At 37.9% G+C, this 21,798-nt stretch overlaps 2 protein-coding genes across 2 annotated transcripts in view; one reads left to right on the forward strand and one right to left on the reverse strand.

Annotated features, from left to right (window-relative positions):
- The first annotated feature begins 1,734 nt into the window (after positions 1-1,734).
- On the forward strand, positions 1,735-11,524 carry slc6a1l (solute carrier family 6 member 1, like). Its single transcript, XM_085376660.1, has 14 exons — positions 1,735-1,975; positions 2,079-2,210; positions 2,898-2,998; positions 4,383-4,492; positions 4,603-4,735; positions 7,011-7,145; positions 7,230-7,333; positions 7,429-7,553; positions 8,368-8,480; positions 8,621-8,752; positions 9,066-9,168; positions 9,458-9,558; positions 10,785-10,952; positions 11,429-11,524. Exons 1-14 carry the CDS (start codon positions 1,735-1,737, stop codon positions 11,522-11,524), a joined length of 1,794 nt encoding a protein of 597 aa, XP_085232786.1.
- A 6,193-nt stretch (positions 11,525-17,717) lies between these two features.
- iqsec3a (IQ motif and Sec7 domain ArfGEF 3a) overlaps positions 17,718-21,798 on the reverse strand; it is a 135,259-nt gene continuing 131,178 nt past the window's right edge. Inside the window, exon 14 of the mRNA XM_085376657.1 lies at positions 17,718-18,281. Within this exon, the coding sequence (XP_085232783.1) occupies positions 17,718-18,281 (564 nt within the window). The remainder of the gene's footprint in view (positions 18,282-21,798) is intronic.

Genomic DNA, 21,798 nt, shown 5'->3' on the forward strand with positions numbered 1-21,798 from the left:
TACATAGTGTGGAACATGGTACATTTCACAGCATGAATATTTTTTGTATCCATATTGATTATATAACATTTTGCTTGTTTTAATTTTTAAAAGACCCAACTGCTTGTTTTTTAATCTGAACATGTCACTACGTGTACTTTTATGATATTTAGTACATGTTTACGAAAGGTTTCCTCAACATCATCAAAGGCTAGAATATAAATGAGGCACCTATGAACTATGGCTTTCCATTATGTTAGTTAAAGTACTATGAAAAAGACAGAAAACATTAACTCCAATAACCAGTGTCACATCACTGAGGAACTACAGTAAAATGACCTGGAAGAAACAAATCAGAGTTGAGCAGAGAATGTCTTGTTTTTCCAGGAAATATACCATTAAACAGTGCTGTAATGTTAATAACCTCCAGCAATTGGCATAAAACAATTTGGACATTTTCTGGGCCAATCAATATTTGCAAGCATGAAACAACTTACACCCAGTGCTTAGATTAACCTTACCATAAAATGCTATTCAGGCATGAAGAGATCATTCCACAGCCAGTAAATGAAAAATTATTACCACTTTATCAAAAAAAGGAGGTAATATTCTTTGGGCAGACAATGTGTGACCAGCACCGGCAGGTGTAGATAACAGTAGGAATTTCTTGAAATTGTCATCATTTTGGTATTTCGGTGACCCAACGTGAACTTGACTGTGGTGGACTAGAAAGAAAGGTGCAGCAGGTTTGTTGGTAGTGATAAGAACATGTAGTTCAGTCATCTGGGTGCTTTTTTGTGGCTTGAGTTGGTATACCCAAGTATAGCACCTAGATCAAACTCTTTAAAAATTATGCTTGTGCAAGTTATTTTAATATACATTTTAATATTTAATCTATTATATATTATTGGGTGCTTCAGTTATTTATTTATTGCAAATGTATTAGACCACCACCCAGGGTAAGATTTATCCTTAAGCTGCCATAAATTTACATTATTGGTAAACTATATATTTATTTGTGTTTCTGCAATGACTAACCCACTGGTATGTGCAAAATCACAAAATGTTAGTTTTAATGCTAAAATATAATTATTGTTGTTATCTGTGAATTCTCAAATGTGCTATTTTATAAAAAGGCAGAAGAAAGTAAAGCACTTTTTTTTGGTTTAGGATGTGAAATTACAGTTATTTATTTGCATTCCTGAAGAGAAAAATTAGTTTTAGCAATTAAATGTTCCTACTACTACTACTACTCCTAGGGATCTATGGGTTAAAGTTAAAGCAAAGCAAGTCTGCTGTCCGTCTACAGAAGGCCTCTGTGAGCCTCGATCCTTCTAAGAATGCCGGGTTTGGTTTTTGTCCTTTTTTCGAATTCATATTTTCTGGAACTACAGATGTTTCTCAGTAATTTATGTGACAGCCATTAGCTTTAGTTTTCAGAGGCAGTTTCCCAAGTTCTTAAAAGGGCTCTAAAAGACTATAAAACTGTTTCAGTGGCAATAAATTGTGAATTGAGTGGTATTTCCCTCCACTAAAATATATGCACCACAAAGCCACAAATATTTGTATTAAATAATAACAACAGCAACAAACTTCTTCTTCTCTACTTTCATTTTCAAACTTTACATGCGTCCAGTGTCAGCGCATTATCCTGAATCCATCCAACTGAGATCCAAACGCAGTGTGAGGCACTCAACCGCAGAGACACTACAGAAAGGTGGCTTTCTGACCCCATTGGTCCACAGTGGTCCCATAATGGGGAAGACTGGGCAAAGTACAGTGGACTTGAACTCCCCTTCAGAGGTCAAACAAGCAGTTCCCTTTGAGGAGCTGGATCGTGTGGCGCCCCCTGCAGATAATAAGAAGAATGTGGAAGAGCCTCCTGACAGGGGAAGCTGGAAGGGCAAGTTTGATTTCCTCCTCTCATGTGTTGGATATGCCATCGGTTTAGGAAATGTGTGGAGGTTTCCCTATTTGTGTGGCAAAAATGGTGGAGGTAAGAGCTATGCAATTTATTAGAACTTCAGAGTTTTTCTAATTCCTGTATACAAGATCTTACCAAATATATTTTGTTTGTCTGTTTGATGTGTTTGTATCAGGGGCCTTCCTGATCCCATACTTTATGACACTGGTCTTTGCTGGGATACCGCTTTTCTTCCTGGAAACAGCTCTGGGACAGTTCACTTCAGTTGGAGGACTTGGGGTGTGGAGACTAATCCCTATGATGAAGGGTAATGTATAAAGAAAAATATGGATTTACATTTCATTGTGTACATTTAGAATTCACCCATGTATATTCCGAGTAAGGATTATGAGCATCGTGAAAGCTATATACATCAGAAATCGGCGTTATTTTAGTGACTGAACTTGTTCCCATTCTGTGAGACCTTAATTACCTGTACAGGAACTTCCAGTGTCTTATTCTTTCCTGCTCCTTTCCATATTATTATTATTATTATTACTATCATTATTATTATTATTATTATTATTATTATTATTATTGTTGTTGTTGTTGTTGTTGTTGTTGTTGTTGTTGTTATCCACAATTATTTTTGACATCTTGCTAAATGCTCTCCTGTTTGGGGATAGCAATAACACCATTGCCCCGACACTAAAATAACTCGAGTGAAGCACTTCATTGCAGATCCTCAGGCAGCAGAGACAGCAACAATGCCAGTGAGCGTGATGCAAAGCCAAAAGCAACTGAGCATTAGAAACAGCACAATGACAACTCTGCCAATAATAAAGATGATGATGACCATGTTAGTTTTTCTCTGTCACGCAACATCATTTTTAAAATTAGTTAGTAACTTGTGTATCTTTCCCCTCTTCCTTTCTTTTCATTACATACAAGCTTGCATGTTAGCTGACCTGTAAAACATTGTATTGTGCAACACTGACACTTGTTCTCGCTTCAGGAGTTGGTCTGGCTGCAGTTGTTTTGTCCTTCTGGCTCAACATCTACTACATTATCATCATTGCTTGGGCGCTCTACTACTTATTCAACTCTTTTGGTTCGGTATGTTACATAATCAGTAGCAAACCTGCAACACAGAAAAGAAGTTGTAAACACTGTCATACATGCTAAGTTGAGTCAACCTGTGCTTGTATTTGAATCCAGCATTTATGTAGCAACTTCATTAGTCTTCAAGAACTATCTTTGTCATTGACTTTGTCTATTTGGTATCAAGTGAGCACAGTCTACAAATTTTGGAACAATTTTAGAACAAAATTCCTCAATATAAAACAGTCAAGACTTTGAATATCTCATTGTCTTTAGTCCATAATATCATCAAAAGATTCACAGAATCTGGAGAAATCTCTGTGTGCAAGAGATAAGATCAAAAATCAGCATGAGTACATGTTAGCTTTGTGCCTTCAGGAAGCACAGCATTAAAAACCGGCATCATTATGTCATAGACGCAACATCCTCCGCACTAACGAGTAGAGGGACCATCTGGCTTGTTATTAGCACTCAGTTCCTAAGCACGCATCTTGCCAGGCTTTTGGACTGGGCTGATTTTGCCAAAGCCAATTAGGAATAGGGAGCTTGCTACAAAGGCACTGTCAGTGCTAAAGGATATATGCAGGTTACAGTACAACATAAACTCCCATAACGATGAGCAAAAGAAAAACAAAATATGATTTACGAGATTTTATTTCTGTTTTAGTTACATTTTACACAGTCCCCCAACTCTTTTGGAATTAGGGTTGTTGGTCTTCATCAGCAGAAAAAGCTGTAAAACTTATTAAAATAAGAAAAGATAAAAAATAAAATAAAAATTTAAAAGTTGATGTAGGTCCAATACGAAACCTGCTAATTTATACTAATCTTATAGTATGTTGGACTCAGTTTTCTTTTATCCCATTTTCCAGACATACTTTTGCCACCTCGTCCATAAGTAAGGTTATTTAGGATTTGTTTACCATCTTTCTCAGTGTGCAGTGGTTTTCTTTCTCTGCATTATCATTCTGCTTTGGTATTTCTCTGCATGACTGGCTGCCTTTAAGAAGCCCGATGGCAGAAATGTAAAGACTTTGCAGGCATAAGTTTCTTGTACTGGGAAAACTACGAAGCAGGAAAAAAAGGGTTGTCATTGTTGTTCAGTGTTTTTAGCTGAAGGTCAAAAACAGACTGAGTTCATTAAATGTCATTTTCACTGTTGGGTGGTTTGCCTTTCTGTCTCTGTCGTTGTTTCTTTTGTTTGGGAAAGTCTTTGTGGTGCTGTCTGTGTCTCAAGGAGACATTTTTTTTTTTTAATTTACAAAGTTTTGTGTTAACTCTGAAGGTTTTTTGTATTGGGATACAGGTAATATATTTTGCAACAGTGAGTTTGCAGTTTTGATGATTTTTCCTCCTAGAACCTGTTTTTGTTCATGCATACTGTATGCTGTGTATGCAGGAGCTGCCTTGGCAAAGCTGTGATAACCCCTGGAACACGGAAAAATGTTTTTCCAACTACAGTCTGACAGACACCACCAACTTGACCAGCGCTGTCACCGAGTTTTGGGAGTAAGTTAATATGAGATATTCTGCACGAGAATGTATAGAGAGGTATATCTGGAAGCTCTTGGTGCTTATCTCCGTCTGGATTCAAAGAATGCCTGTGTGTGTTTCTGAAGGCGTAACATGCACCAGCTGTCTAATGGCCTGGAGGAACCAGGAGAGCTACGCTGGCCCTTAGTGGGCACTCTTGGGCTGGCGTGGGTTCTTGTCTACTTCTCAATCTGGAAAGGAGTTGAATGGACGGGAAAGGTGAGTCTCTCTGCCCCCGTTTCTGTTAATTCTCTTCTTTTGTGTTGTTTAGGCTTTGTGTTTTCATCAGTCTCAGACCACTCGGTTTACACTGGCCAGTATTTTTATCAGCACCTCTTTCTGCCTCCCACTCCCTTAATATTAAAGCTTTAATCATGAAAACATGACCAGACGTTGAGCTTTTCATGATGTAAACCTCATGTTGTGGTTGTTGCCCGAGTAAGTGGGTGAAACCTAATAAAAGGAAACATGAATTCAGAGATATTAAAAGTTGAACATTTGTATTTTTTTAGGACTACTAGCTGCAGCAGGCTATAAAGTTGGTGCGTTCAGCATATTTGAGAGTCAGATGCAAACAGTGGCATGGAAATAACAAAAAAATCTTCATTTTTTTCTTATCTGACTGAAGCACCGATCAGCTGAAAATTATGTTTAATTTTCAGTTTTTGTTTAAATGTATTTAAATCTTTCATGATTTCCTGACTCTTCTCTTAAATCATCTCTCTGTTTGAGTGCACCCTCTTTCATTACTAAAGTTTTATGTATCTGAATATAAAAGCTAACCTGGTCCGTGGCACATCATAAAATTATTTTAATAAAACTTAAAAGGAACAACAATGCTGCATATATTACAAAGTGTCATTATTTATGCCATTTTTATTTTATATTATATAATGATGCAGAAGCTGTGTGTGAAAAAGTGCACCCTCACTCACTCTCTCCATAGGAATTAAGAGGGTAAGTAGAAGCCAGGTGCTGCTAATCACATTCAACTGATTAATCATCAGCAAGTTTGTGCAAGCTTTTTCATGAGTGCAAAACATTCAAGACAGTTGCCAGTCTTCCCAGGAGCAAATTCAACCCAAGGTCAGATGGTGCAATTGCAGACAAACTGCATAAAAAACCAAGAGCTACATTTTAGCCTTAGTTAACATTTTAAATGTTAAAATTCATAACAGTACAATTAGAATAAATGACTGAAAGAGTTATGGCTGTACGGCTTAGTTACATCTAAACAAACTACAGGATTTCTGGAACAGATGAGACCAGTGTGGAGATGTTTGGCCACAATACCCAGTGCCATGCTTGGCAAAAACCAAACAAGCATATCAGCACAAACACCTCATACCAGCTGTCGAGGACAGTAGTGGAAGGTTGCACCTACATTTTGAGTTGACCGTGAACTCATTTGTATAGCAAAATACTCTAGCATCAAATGCAAAACCATATGATAGCTAAAGGTTAGTCGAAAACGGAGTAGTTGATCCCGAGCACAGCAGCATATTTACAACAGGATGTTTGATGTAAAGAAATCAAGGTAATTCAGTGCCCAAGTCAAAGTCCAGACTTCAACCTGATTGAAGAGACTTTAAGAGAGCTGGGAGAAAATTCCTTCACAATGATCTGAGAGACTGAAAAGTCATACAGAAAACCATCACTTCATGTTATTTCTGCTAAAGACATCTCTATGAGCTACTGAATCACTGGGTGCACTGTTTTTCACACACTGCTTCTGCATTTTGGTTTAGTTTTTGTTAAATAAATAATGATATATTAAATTGCATTTAATATAGAACCTGCTAAGAACCAAATCATTGTTTAGGATGTCCTGATATCTTAAACCTAAGAACTGAGAGACAGTATTTTATTCCAGTTTCAGATGTTTGCATCCGCTGTCATTTTTCTGTGCACATCCAATCTCTCTTTTACCATTTTATTCAAATTGAAATAGAAATAGCTTCAAAATGCAAGATTTGACTACTGCTGGACAATTTAGAGGTGATAGAAAAATCTTCACTTTGCCTACTACCTGGGATTTCAAATTACCGCAAGTAAAGTATATGAGCAGAAACACATTTACACATTCACCGCCAGGGATAATTGGATTTTAATGTGCGGCATCTGAGAGCAGTGAGAAAAATGAATTTCCCAAAGGCCCTGGCCTTGATGGACATTACCAATTAAGGATAATCATCATGCACAAGAACTATGGGACACATCCTACAGATCTTTTGGCAAAGAGAAATGATGGAAATATTTCAGTAGTTCCCTTTTCTGTACACTGTTTTGCATCTCTTTTGATGTAATTATTTAGAGCAAATAGCATGTTTGCAATTTTGATAATATGAAAAGCAAATCCATCTCAATATCTTAACAGAAATGTGTTTAAAAATATGCAAACAGCATACTCAGTCCTATAAAATGTTTTGGACTTTTCAACATTTTTAATTCTCTTTCATTTAAATAATTAAAAATAAATCATTCTGTCTTTCAGGTAGTGTATTTCTCAGCCACCTATCCCTACTTCATGCTGTTCATCCTGTTCTTCAGGGGGGTCACACTCCCTGGAGCCATAGATGGGATTCTCTTCTACATTACTCCAGACTTCAATAAGCTCGTCAGATCTGAGGTTCATAGTTTGCACAAATCCTCATCTAATCACCCACGCATCTTAACAAACAAACACCAGTAATTACACTATGTTGTCTCACAGGTGTGGCTGGATGCAGCAACTCAAATCTTCTTTTCATACGGACTGGGCCTGGGATCGCTCATCGCATTGGGAAGCTACAACTCTTACAACAACGATGTCTACAAGTAGGAGCAGGAAATCCAAAGTGTTGTAGAATCCTCTTTTGTAGACGATGCACAGACAATGATGCTCTTTTCTTCTCTGACTGATGTTTTCTCAGGGATGCAGTCATAGTATGCTGCATCAACTCTTGCACCAGCATGTTTGCTGGATTTGTCATCTTCTCCATCGTAGGCTTTATGTCCTACATCACGAAGAAACCCGTGCACGAACTGGCAGCATCAGGTGAAAGTCATATTTTATAACTTATAAGAAATTGTTCATTATTCAGATTTGATTACTTCTGGATTAAATATTTTTAATGTACATATTAGAAGCATTATGAAGTTTGAAACTAAAAAACATTTTAAAAATAATAATATAATATTGCATACAGACACAGGCCATCGGTGGTCAAAGAGAGAAAAATATTTGATGTGGTTTTACTAAATTAAGCACGAATTGCTACTATGTGCAGGTTTAAAATAATTATTCTCACTAATCAGATGGTAGGGTCAGAATTTAGCATAAACAACATGAAAGCACAGATTCATCGTGCTTTGCATCAACAGTTCCAAATGCTATTTGTAATATTTTCTTGGCACACATTAGGTCTCTTAGTAACACCTTAGTCCAGCTGAGCATGTTTAAACGGCACAGCCTTCCTGAGTACTGTTTCTGACCATTTCCATCTATTTATGACCTCAGCCGTCTTCTGATGGCTGCTTGCAACAGGATTATGTGCCATGTTATGAAGTTTGAATCACCATCTCAAATGACCTCTGTAGTTACCAGATCTCAATCCAGTTGATTGGTCCAAGTTGGTGCAATCAACAAATCTGCACCAACTGTCTGATGCAATCAAGTCAGTAAGGACCAAAATCTGTGAGGATGTTTCCAGAACCTTATTGAATCTATGCCAGGAAGGATTAAAGTAATTCTAAAGGCAAAAAGAGGTCAAAATAGGTATTAATGATGTGTATCTAATATAGTAATTCATATAATGTTATAAGTTAAAGCATTTATAATTTTAATAATTTGTCTCGTTTGCAATTTTTAGGTCCAGGGCTGGCATTTTTAGCGTATCCTCAGGCAGTCACACAGCTTCCCATGTCCTCGCTATGGGCCATCCTGTTCTTCTCCATGCTCATGATGTTGGGCCTGGACAGTCAGGTACCATCAATCCAGATGTTGTAATAGAGATATTACAACTGATTAATTGGTGATTGCTATAAGTTTATAGATGAACTAAACTAAGATACTGGTGCTCTCTTTTAATAACAAACCACATTCTTCACGTCATCGTGTTTTAGTTCTGCACAGTAGAGGGCTTCATCACAGCTCTGATGGATGAATATCCCATGGTTTTGCGAAAGAGGAAGAAGGTCTTCATCCTCATTGTCTGCTTCATCTCCTTCATCGTCGGCTTCTCTAACATCACGCAGGTGCTGCATGAACTCTGCATTAGGTCACTATAAAATGAACAAAGTAAAGAGGGTTTTAACCATCCAAAGAATGCGTGTAAACCTGTTTAATATTATAAGAGGACGGTCTTGAAACCCAGCTCGTGTGAACTCTTGCGCATTTTTCCGACACAAGGGAAAAGAGCTCTTGCATTATGCATAATGACAAAACGATCTCACAACAACCTGCGGTGTACTCTCATCATGCATATTTTATTCAATGAAGAGAGGGATGGTAATATTTGGTCTCTAAAGTAGTTATGCGTGTTCCTGTATGTGTGTTGAAATCTCCTAGGGTGGTCTCTATGTGTTCAAGCTGTTTGATTACTACTCCGCCAGTGGGATGTGTCTGCTCTTCCTCGTCTTCTTTGAAACCATTTCCATATCCTGGTTTTATGGTAGGAAATCCATTTTCTTTTCATTAAAAAAAAGAAGAATTAAAGCAAATATTACAACTTGAAATTAAATGTAACCACATTGGTAATAATTTGAGTCATTCTGGACGAAATGTAACAATGACTCCAGCATTTAAATTTCCTACTTAGCTGTTCAACAGGAAATTACATCTATAAATCTCTGCCATCTTGGCTTCCCTTTCCCACCCCCACCATTATGGCTTTGTTCTGGCAGTCGCTCTCTCCTCATTAACACCAACACTCCCTTTGCCCTCCTCTCTTTATGCCACAGGAGCTGAAAGATTTTATAAGAACATCGAGGACATGATCGGCTATCGGCCATGTGGCTGGTGGAAGCTTTGCTGGATGATCTTCACACCTCTAATTTGCTTGGTAGGAGAAAACTGATTATGGATTTGACCTCTATGACCTTCACCTAGAGGTGCTTAATTCTTTAAATTTGTAATTTTCAGTCAGGCTTTGTTCTTCTGCCAGGAAATCTAGGGATCCATCAAGCTAAAGCACTGGCCTTAGGTAGAGAATTGATCTAATTTGTATTCTAATTTGTATTTGACCTCATGGACGGTCAGGTCCTTTGGGAAATCTTGCAAAGTTAGTCCTGTATTGAAAAAGAACACTGAGGGAAATTTGGAAGAAATTGCAAACTAGACAATGCTTTGATAATCTGATTGTCTAAGAATAAGCAGAATGTTATTTTAACCAGGAACACTGTTGGATAGTTTGTCTGTTGTCGCATGTGGTCTAAAAGAAAAGCTAATGACAATTAACCTCGACTGGACTGTTAGCATGCCAACTCATGCAAGTCAATAAAGTATACATTGTACTTGGTGAACAGAGGTATTTCAGCAGGTATTTTTGTGTGGGTTAGCATGCTAGTATTTTGCTCAAAGCACGGCTATGTCTAATGATGCAAAACCCAATCAATCTACAGTATGTACAAAAATCAATGCTTGTTTCTATATATTTCACATCTAAGGAGCTAGACCTTAGTGCCACTTTTGAAAGTATTTCAAGTTTAATCTCAAAATGTAAACTTGTATATAAAAAAGTGCTTTTGTTGGGGGTTTTTTCTTACATATATTTGCTTCCGTTGCGCAGCCATGTTTTCTGAACATCTGTTTTGGATTGTGGCTTTAATTTTCACTCTTCTTCAGTTCAGTCCTTGTACCTGATCATTTTCAGAGGAATTCAAGTTTTGTTGTTGCTTGTTAAGACATTTAACACTGACTCATTAAAAAATAAAGTTACACCTGACAGGGAGCGAAACAAAAGGCGTCCAACATCCAAAGAAGAGCTTTGAATGTCCTTGAGAACTAATCCTGAAGACTACTTAAAGAAAGTCACCAAATACTTACCTTTACATCGTTAGACTATTTTTTATTTTTATTTTTTACCTTATTTGCTGTATATCTATGTATGTTTGCACGTGTTGAATAAACTCCTGCAACCATCTCCCATTTTCCTAGCAAAGTCTTGGCTCAAGACGTTTGTACAAAACTGCTAAGCACAAGTTTCCTGGCTTATCTAGACCCTCAGGTTATGAATAATTACTGCACTGGAGTATATTGATATATGAATATTATAATTTTATTTTGTAGGGAGTGTTTACCTTTAGTGCCATTGAGATGACTCCTCTCACCTTGGGGAAGTATGTGTACCCCCTGTGGGGCCAAGCGATTGGCTGGCTCATGGCAATGTCCTCCATGGTACTCATCCCAGGCTATGTTATCTACATGTTCTGCAGCACCAAAGGCAGCATCAAACAGGTACAAACATCTTACACAACTCTCTCAGATTCTGATTTTAATCATCTCAGGCTAAAAGAAAATTATGCAATAAAGTGTTGAAAAGAGAATATACAGGTAACACATAAGATTAAAAATGGAAAAAGTCCTGGAAGGCTGAAGTTCATCTCTTATAAAGACTGTAGTTATTCAGGAAGAACAGAATTGATGGTTTTTGCTCAAGGCCGACATTATTATTCTGGTTTTAGGCAGGAAAGTATATTTTTGAAGACGTGCACTGCTTGTGACAGTAAATATTTACAAAGCAGCTTTACGTCTCTGCTGCTGATTCCTGTGAGATATTTAACTTCGGGCTAAAGAGCATATTTTGTTAACTTTTTACATTATTCATGTGTGAATGTGAGTACAATTTCAGCCAATACTCTCACCCGGGTTCAAATCATAATCATTTAATCATATTGTGATGTAATAGTTTTTGTTTTTTTTTACATGTCCAGCGTTGGCGGAGGATGACAACTGCCCAGGAGGATGAAAGGCGATCAGGGCAGAATGAATTCACACACACAGACAGCGTGGGTGAAGCACCTGTCTAAACCTGATTGTCCAAGCTAAATAAATCTGTCTGCCAGGACTTAATGTAGTTAATATTGGAAGTTAACAATTTGATGGATGGATGGATGGATGCAGCAAATCTCTGGACTACAGTGTCTAACCATCCTTCAACTTGAGTTGAAGTAAATAAAGAAGATGAATAAGTATTTTTGACATAGATATTGTTTCAGTAAAAGTTATGGCAAGCAAGTGAATGATACAGGTCACAATAAACCTGTATACAAAGCCCATATGTACAATAAACCATCATGAATGTAAATCCACATGCTCTTCATAAATTGCAGCACAATGAAGGCCTTTGTTTATAACGTTACTGCAAATTTAATGAATATTGTTGTACTGCGAAATGGAACTGTTAAAACTGGTAAAACTCGATTTCAAGTATAAAACTCTATTAATGGGGAACCCCAATATTTCATTTAAAGAACCAACCAGTTACTGTGATGTAGTTATTCTCAGCAACACAGTATTGCTTCAGTTGTCTGTAGGTCACATTTATCTGACCAAGACCTAAAATGAAAAGTAATATTTCTCATGATAATCTTTACAATAAATAAGGAAATCTACACGTTATTTACCATATGCTGTTTTTCAGTTAACACAGTTTTGAAATACCTGTTTTTAGTTTTTAATTATGTATATTGAAGTTAAGTATGTATATTGAAGAGTTTGATTAAAATATTAGAGAACTGTAAATATAATTGTTTTGTTATATTTATGCACTGTCTATAAAACGTGGATGTAGGTCCAGGAACTGAGAAGTGAAGCCAATGTGGAAGTGCCTTAAACTTAAATTCATTCACCTGACCAGCAGGGGGCGACTACTCTGGTTGCCAGAAGAAGTTTGATTGTTTAATCTTTATTATAACATTACCCTGTTATTCAAGTAAACACTTTACTAATGGGTTTATGGTTTTAACCACTATGTCTTGCTTAATACAAGATAGTGTTTATTTTGTATATAATGGTCAGATTTAGAGTAAAACAGATGGTAAAATAGGGTGATGTCAAAAATGCAGAGGCGGAAGTCAATAAACTAGTGGGTTGGATATATCCATATTTTATAAACAGTCTATGCTTGTATTAAGTGTATTTTTAAACTATGAAACTTTTCATGATAAATGTTTTCAAACTCTGTTTTATAAGGTGAATGTGAAAACCAAGCATCTTAAAAAAGAAAAGTAAAAGAAAAGACACTTTTTTCATCTCCAAAATTTTGTTTGGTTTTTAAAAGCTTCATTAAGCTTAATTTTATCAATACATAAAAAAAAACACGTAATGCTTAAGTATGTTTGTAAAACTTAAAATGACTGAATATAGTGAAGCAAGGTTTTCTTTGGACTGCAACTTTATGATCTGTATTAAAGATATACCCTGATATTGCTTCAGTGTTCATGTTAATAAAATGTATACCATTGGCACTTGGGATGTCAATTCTTCATTTCTCATCAGCTAGTTAGAAGTCAGTAACTTCAGTATATACAGCTGTGGTCAAAACTTTACATATACTCCTCACAGTCATCAATGTTATTGTAATTTGACTTTATTTCCAGGGTGTATAGATTTTATCTTCTTATCTCTCAATTTTGCCTAAATAAAAATGATTTCCTTGATAACAATCAAAATTTCAGAGTGAGAATAACTTGTCAGAGCTGGTGTTTGGGAACAAGGTTTATCTAACATTAGCAGCATATTGTTATGTCTTTGATAAACTGACCAACCAAGGACAAAATTCTGGAATGGCTTTCCCAATTCCCCAACATCAACCCTATTGAAAATGTTTGTACTATGCTTAAAAGCTCGGTTCATACCAGGAAATGAATCCATTTAAATGAACTCTACCAATTCTACCAAAATGACTGGTCAAATAGCTTGTTGATGGTTACCAAAGCATGCAGTGTGAAAGGGTAGCAGATTTAGAGAAAATCCAAAATAAATGTAAATTTGTGCACAGAGCTTTTATTTTCAAGAATATTAAATATGCTGTCTGAGCCCCATATTACCATGATATCCATGCCTGTGAGGAGTATATGTAAACTTCTGATCACTTTATTAAGGTAACTACAACTATATTTGCCTTTTCTCCTAAAATGACTTTTTTCTAAAAATGTCACCAATGTGTCTTTTTAACATGGCATTAATTCAAAACAAAAGACCAGCTCAACTTTTCAGTGTTTTACTTTTGTCTCCTGCACGGATTCGTGTTCTGAAATAGAAATGAGAAAATGCAAATAGACATTCTTTGCTACACATCGGCAGGTTCAATGTGCTGCGGTATTGCCCAGCTAAGCAATTCCTGAAAGTTCTTTACACTGTGACACTAAGGAAGGTGCTACGATGCAATACCTCCAGCACTGGCACCAGTCATGATTTCTGGTGTTACTTAAAGTACAGCATTGCTTTATTTTCTGTATTTCCATGCATGGACATGCTAGTCCACGCGGTTTGTAAATTTGCAACAGATATACTCAGATCAAAATTTTTGTGACAAAAACAGAATAATTTATAATGATAAAAATGTCTTCTTTTGCTGTCTCTCGGTGTATAAAAACAATGAGGTATTCTTACCCACTCCCACTCATGTTGAGCGTAGTTGCAAGTTTGACAAACCAGCTGACTCCTGTTGGCTCTTTTTTGCTCTCCCCCATAATCAATGTACATATCTTGCTATTTTGCTGCTGTTTTCACACTGTGATATCAACCACTGTTCTACTCACTATCTCTTCCTTGGCAGGTAGTTTACTTTTTCAGAGAAAACACCTGCTTGTTACTGAAAACAATAAGACTCACTAATAAAGATAAGTTCCACATGGTGACATAAAACTGAAGTCAAACTTACAGTATGTGGATTTACTACTAGAAGCAAACACCTCACATAAAAGTAGTGTTATGATTCATTGTTCCATGTATTCTTTAGCTATTGTATTACTTGTCATAAAACTCAAAGTAGGAGGAAAACTATGTGTGCGGGTTTATAGTGTGTGAAGGTAAAATGCTGTGTTGAGTGATGTGTAACATTTCAAAATAAGCATTTTCCCGGCAATTCAGAGTATACTGATCTTGCCACTGAATCCAATAACAAAGCAAACCATTGTGATGTATAGACTTAAATCATCTTTAATTGCATGTTAATATACCGCAAAGACAGGGAGGGTTTTTAAAGCCAACTGAGGGAGATGATGGTTCATGTTGCACTCAGTTTCCACCTGTCTATCCATAAATATTTCCTCTATTTGTATTTCTTTTACTAGTATGAGCAAACACAGTGGTGAAAAGCCAGACAAGATTCACATGTCATTCATGAAGCAATGTACTGGTATGGCAGAGCCCTTTTGTGAGTTTCTTCATGAAAGGTACCCACTACTGCACTTCCATATCATCTGCTACACTCCCCAAATGCTACATTAGTTTCCCTGCAAATGTAAATCTGTCATTTTCAGTGCGCCTCATATTTATGTTTCTTGCACACGCAGCATATCTTTCGACTAAAATGTGCAACCATAAAGAAAGGGTCATAACATACATAGAAATAAGACAAAACAAGCAAAAATGGCCATGAAAGAGGCATTTGATTTGCCTCGAGGCACAAAAACATATTTGCCCAAAGAAGCCATTCGTATTTGTATTTGAAGGGGTGTTTGTCATCGTAACAAAAAAAAAAAAGAATAAAAATCCATGTCTGTTTTTTAAATTCCACCACAAAAATTTTCATTTTCATCATGACAAAAAAAAAAATTGACCTCCCACAGCAAAGTCTTTCATACACAAATTCCAGATTTTGGGAGTAAGGGTTCAATAAGCTTTGGAACTGACATGCATGAGAAGAAGAAAAAAATCAATCATGTAATTTCTGAAAGCTGATTCAAACAAATAAATCAGCAACCGTACAATCATCATCAATCAAGGTAAAATTCATAATAGTAGAATAGTTTCTAAATTTTATTACATAACCTTCAAAAGTTCATTTCTACAATGTAGCCAGTAAATGTGTTAAATGAATCATCACAGCTCTTGATTCATTTTGAAAGCTGTAATTCCTCTCATTGTGTTATGAAATAATAACAAAAGCAATTACGGGGATAAACAGGAGCGAGGACGGATTTGTTTACAGGAAAGCTAGGATGCTACTGTGAGTAGGTCACACACACTCATCTCTGCCAACCACAACAACAGAAAGCTTTTTGTTTGTTTGTTTGTTTGTGTTTTTTGTCCAACCGCTGTCTTTTCACAGGGTGACATCCTAAGTGGAACAGGACAGACAGATGAGATAGAGACCTCCCCGCATTGGCTCTGTGATTATAAATCAACAAATCACACAGATGGAGGTCAGATGAGAACAGAGTTAACTGAACATCCATTTCACAGTACCTGGTGGGGGTTATGTATAAAAGATGAACGCATTCAGGCTATGGCGGTCGCTGACCTATTTCAGAATGACGGATGCTTGACAGGGCAATAGCAATTTGAAGAGGCTAAAGGTAGCTTGCTTGTCCTTTCTGACTCTTTGAATGTGGTATTTACAATCTAAGCTGAGGTGAAATAGAAAGAGATCAGATAATGCATTCTTTTTTCTCTCTCCCCTCCCTTCCATTCTTATTTAAAGCAGGATAGCCAGCAGCACAAACAATGCCACTAATGCCAGCTTTTGCAGTATAAGCTCCATGTAGTTTTTGCCTTTTTGAAAATGTCAAAATGAAAGGTTAGCACGGCAGAGAAAACAGTCACAAGGATCTGGAACAAAAGCTGGCAGTCGTACCGACGTAAAGAGACAGCGTCTGGATGTTTTGTGGGTGGACTCTGCCCGACATTTATCCACCAACGGAAAACACACAATGATGGCACAATGGCAAATTAAAATAAACACACATCTCGACATTTAAAAAGTGTAGCGTCCTAACAGAAATTCTCGGGTGAGTTCTTGGAACAAAAAAAACATATAGCGACGACACATTTGATAACCGATGACAGCACATTGTGTTGTTTTTTTTCAGTTTTTTTTTACATCTGAACCCACTGTAGCTTTAGAGCCATTTCAGACGATGAGACATTTTCAAAATGTTGAAAAACAAGACAAAACCTTCCCTCCATCAGCTGACAAAAGGGGCAAGAATTCCTGGAAAGCCTTAATAATGTTAGACATGAAGAGTAAGAGACGAGCATCAATCAACAGAAGCATCCTGGGTTAACTTTTTTGGCTCGGCAGCAATCTATATGATTGGTCGCCTTTGGTTCTTGTCATCCTTCACTGTAGAATGATATATGGAGAGCAATAATTGGGTGAGAATGTTTTCTGAAGATAGAGAGCCACAACACAACGGAGGAGAGGATGACAAAGACAGCTTATCGGGAGAATGTCATTTTTGCTTCTTTTTTTTTTTTTTTTAAATCCGGGGGAGTGGAGAAGAGAGAAGGCCCTCCATCACATAAATAAATAAGCAACAGCGCAAATGGGTAGATAACGTTTTATGAAATATCAGTTTTGCTATTCTTTTTTTTTTCTTTTTTTTTGCTCCTTGAACAAGAAGCCTGAAATGACTATTTTCTCAAAGCAAAGGAGTAGTGTGTTTTTTTCTTCTTCTAGCCCTAGCATTTAGTCAAGTGCAAAGAAGTCAGTGTTTAGTGGAGGCATATGTATTTTGGCACAGAGTTTCAGTTAAGTGTCAGCTATGCGCACGTGTGCACATACAGCACAGTAGGCATGAGGCTTGGGATGATAAAGCGAACAGAAGCAGAAGATCCTTGATGTCTTTCCATCCATTACAAGAAAAATTCAAAAGATTTGAGGGATTCGTGTGTTTCTGTTGTTGCTGATAAATACTGGAACTGGAAGGAATCCATCCATGAAGTGAATAGCAGTGAGTTTTCTCTAGAGTTAAAACTGACAAAAAGTTATAGAAATTTGTTAAAACTACATAATATTTCAAAATACATGTGGAATCAAGTAAAACTTTATATACGCACTATATTTCTTCTTATCTCTTTTAAAACCTTATTTTTTTTAAAATCTTTTTTTCCTTAAATTTATGCATATAAGTGGGATTTTTATTTTTTTCATTATAGTTTCATCTGTATGTATATATGTACAATATGTACTGTTAGATAGGAAGAGAAGTGATAGGGTTTATGTGGAAGTATGTGTCTGTCTTTCAGGGAGAAAAATTTGAATTCATTTATTTACACCATGCTCCGAGAGCCACTTGGGGTCCGGTGTAGACTGAGGCGGGGGTCTGGGGGTATGTACTGGTGCGGGTGGTTGTAAGGTGGAGGCGGGGGAGGCAGTGGGGGCTGGTGGCCGTCGCTGCCGTGTGAACCGTCTGGCGAGCGGACAGGGGTGGACATGGCGGAGTGACTAAGCTGATGGTGGCTGTGGTGATGGTGATGCTGGTAGTGGTGGTGTGTGGGCGTTTGGCTGAGGAAGGCCTCCATGCGTCCATGGCTGCTGTTGTCGAGCATGATGACCTTGACAATTTGCTGACACTGGATGAGCGCCTCAGGCCGCAGGTCAGCCATGCTGACACAGGGCTGGTGGTGCTGCTGGAGGGGGAGATGATGGGCGGGAGTGCTTGCCGCTGACTGCAGCTGCAGGTGCTGTGGTGGAGGCGCAGGCCCTTGGGTTACCCCCTGGGGCCCCTGCTGGAAAAGCACCTCTCCCCGGTGATTAAGAAGGGCCGCGCTCTCGGGGCTCCGAGCCATGCTGCTGCTGAGCTGGTACGTCTGAAGCCTGTTGTGAATTGACACCTAGTTTAGAAAACAGCCAAGAGAACAGCATCAAATGTTATAAAACTGGTTCCTCCTCTACAATCCGTCAAGCCCTCTTTTTCTTTTTTTGTGGGGGGAGTGAACGCACAGCACACACACACACACACACACACACGGGGCATGCGTGGGGGCTTAGGTGTTAAGGATCGGTGGAGGTGTAAAATTCTGTGACTACAATATTCTCCCCTCCCTCCACCCCCACAGGTACTGGGAACAGTGCTGGATGCTGGGAACACCAGTGTGTGTGACTGGCGTCATTGGTAATAGTGGTGGGGAATGGGGATAAGAACGATGCTAGAGGACGGTCCCGGTGGTTCCAAAGGGGACACTGAGGGCCCCCGTGTCTCCCTTCCAAACCACTGTGTGGCACTACGGTGACAGCGAACACGAGGAGACTTGTGGGTCGAGGTAAGCAGAACATAGACCAAGGTCATACGAAGAAGAGGGAGAGGTGGAAGAAGAGGAGGAGAGGAAGTGAGCAGAGTGACAACCACAGACGTCCACAGGCAACAATCAATTAGAATGCAAACCTCCAGATGTCCCATTTGTTTCAGCACTCTGATTTCTATAGGCAGTTTCCCTCAGCTTTTTCCCCCTTTATCTCTCTTCCTTTACTATCTTTTTTTATGCAGCCTACTTACAGAATTGTATAACGTCTCAGAGTTTCAGAAATGTGTATCTCCGAAAACATATGGCAAGAAATTCAAGGAACTGAGCACAATCTGAAATGCACACTGTGTACGGTGGAGATAATTAATGCAAAAAGTACCCCGATGGTGTATTTATATAAATCTAACATTTGAGCGTGGAAGTCGGGTGGACTGCTAGACGAGTCTTCAGTGATAGTTCTCTAGGGGTCTTAAAGGACATTGAAAGCTCTTATTTGGATGTTGGCTCCCTTTTGTTTTGTTCTGTGTCAAGATGATCCCACACTGCTTCAACAATGTTAAGGTTCAGGCAGTGGGGAGACCAATCCATGACTAAGAGTTCCATCATGTGATTTTTCAATCAGATATGCTTTAAATGCATTGGCTGTGTTTGGGATGACTGTCATACTGAAGCTATATATGAAAATGAACCTGTATGCCAATGAGACACATTTCAGAAGGTATTGCATGCTGAATCAAAATCTGGAGATCCCCAACACCACTAGCTGAAATGCAGCCCCAGACAAATTACAGAACCTCCAGCATATTTCACATGCAGAAAGTCACTGTTATGTCTGTCTCCTAACCTAGCTACATAGTAACTGGACTGGCGCTGCTTTGTACAACTTGCCTCATTCACACCAGCACCTTTTTCTACACATGTGCTTTCTGTCTAACAGTTGCACAATTCTGTCAGGTCCTTTTTCTCAAATATTTTTTCTGGACACGCTACGGTATATCCCACGTTTTTGGCAAAAAATACTTTGGGAATCACTGCAAAACTTTCTTTTATTGCTCTCCAGGGGATAAAAGGCATATGATATGATTTGAATTTTTCATGGATTCAGCTAAAGAACAAAGAACAAATTATGCTTTGACAGGCTACAAAGTGCCTAAAGATACCATTTAAAATATTTTCTTTGCAGAATTGTTTGTTATATGCAGACACAACACTGATTCATTCCTTGAGTTATGTGGTGGAGTTAGGTTTCTGCAAAATATAAAGAAATAAAGTATAACTCAAGACTTTTATCACAGTACATAGTCTCCTACATGGAAGTGTATAATAGTGTATATTAAGAGTTTGGGACTTTTTACATGTATTTTGAGCTTCTTAACCACAGCACAACTATCTACATATGCTTCCAGTTTTAATGTGTCGATCAGAAAACATTTTACCACCAAACCTCTTCAGAATGCCGGCTGTGTGAATATAATAGTCTTTGAAGTTGAAGTATCTTAAGGTTAGAAAGGTCTTACAGTAGTGTTCGTCCCTTCTTTTAAAGCAGTCGGTGTGACTCTTGTACGAAAGAACTCAATTAACATTTTCTCCTTTTGAATGTGCCAAGAGTCACTTCTTCTTGATGACTTACCATACAGTATCAGTGAGCTCTAAATCACTTCAGATAAAGAGTGAAGGATTTAAATGACTTTCTTGTGCCTTTCAAAAGTTTTTTTTCTCAGTAAAAAATAGATTTGTTTAACAGATGGTCCAAATTAGTCAAGAATCACAAAAAGCTCATTAGTTTAAGCCCAAAAGGATGCCTTCGCATGTATCTGTACTAAGCACAAGTTTGTCTTTGGGCTCTAAAGCCATTATTTTGCAGCAGGTGTAATTAGAGATTTGGATTTTTACATCTGGTTCTTCTACACTCAACAAGTCCAGCAGCTTGGCGCAAAAGCAATAAGAGGTGGAAAAAAAGTCTTATAGAGTAACAAATCCAAAACTTTTGGCTCAGATCAGCATCAGTAGCCCTGCGTCAGACTGGTAATCTGTTCAGGGTATACCCTGCTTCTCGCTCTATGCATCATACAAAGACTTGCATATAAAAGCACTCAATGGAACACTATCAGACATAGGTCCTCTCAGACCTCAACATTACTGAAGCAGTGGGGGATCATCTTGACAGAAAATAGAACAAAAGCCAGTCAAAATCCAAAGAAGAGTTCTGAATATCCTTCAAGAAGCCTGGAGAACTATTCCCGAAGACTACTTAAAGAAATGACAACAAAGCTTACCTAAGAGAGTTCAGGCTGTGTTGAAGAATAAATGTGTTCATCTAAAATATTGACTTTCAAGCACGTTAGACACAAACTTTTTGACTTATATGTTAGGTTTCCGTTTATTTTTGCACATGTTTAAATAAATCTTCACACCTATTTGCCATGTTCCTTGCAAAATATGAAGAAATAAAGGGTGGCTCAAGACCTGTGCACAGCACTGAATAAACTTTTTCTCGAAATCTTAAAGGCTCTGACAACAACAGGATTTTAAAAACAACTAACGGCCATTTTGTAACAACACAGTCGGCTTGTTGTCACTGCTCTGAGGCAGATAGTAACATTAGAATCTCATCACCTTATCAAATCTAAGATTAAAAGCTTGCCGCAGGATTTGGTATCCTTAGATTTCTGCCTCTAGTATAAAGAGGCTTTTTTGGAGTGGACCCTCCTGGTTTTTGAGATAAATGCGTTTGGACAGCTAGTGGCTCCCCACCAGCCGCTGACATTTAGGCTACTGTAGGCTGGATGGCAGAGAGCAAGATGGCTGGTGAAGGTAGTTCAGACAACCATGAAGATTGACCCGAGGTAGAACTGACCTGAGGCACACAAATGAAAAAAGAAATGGAACGAGAATGACCTGAAGCCAACCCTGTGCAAAGAAATGATGAAAAAAATACATTGTTGGGATTGGAGTATGTCCAAATTTACTACAGCTAAAATCTTAGTCTTATAATTTGATTTGCACTCTAATTTTTTCTTGCTAGTTTGTCGAATGGCTTTTGTATCACAAGCACTCTGGAATCTATAACGCCAATGATGTGACTGCACATGTTTTCAAATTAAAG

The sequence above is a fragment of the Diplotaxodon limnothrissa genome, linkage group LG17 (assembly GCF_057381915.1).
Source record: "Diplotaxodon limnothrissa isolate DT_005_m linkage group LG17, D_limnothrissa_male_GT1.1, whole genome shotgun sequence".
NCBI classification, from domain to species: domain Eukaryota; kingdom Metazoa; phylum Chordata; class Actinopteri; order Cichliformes; family Cichlidae; genus Diplotaxodon; species Diplotaxodon limnothrissa.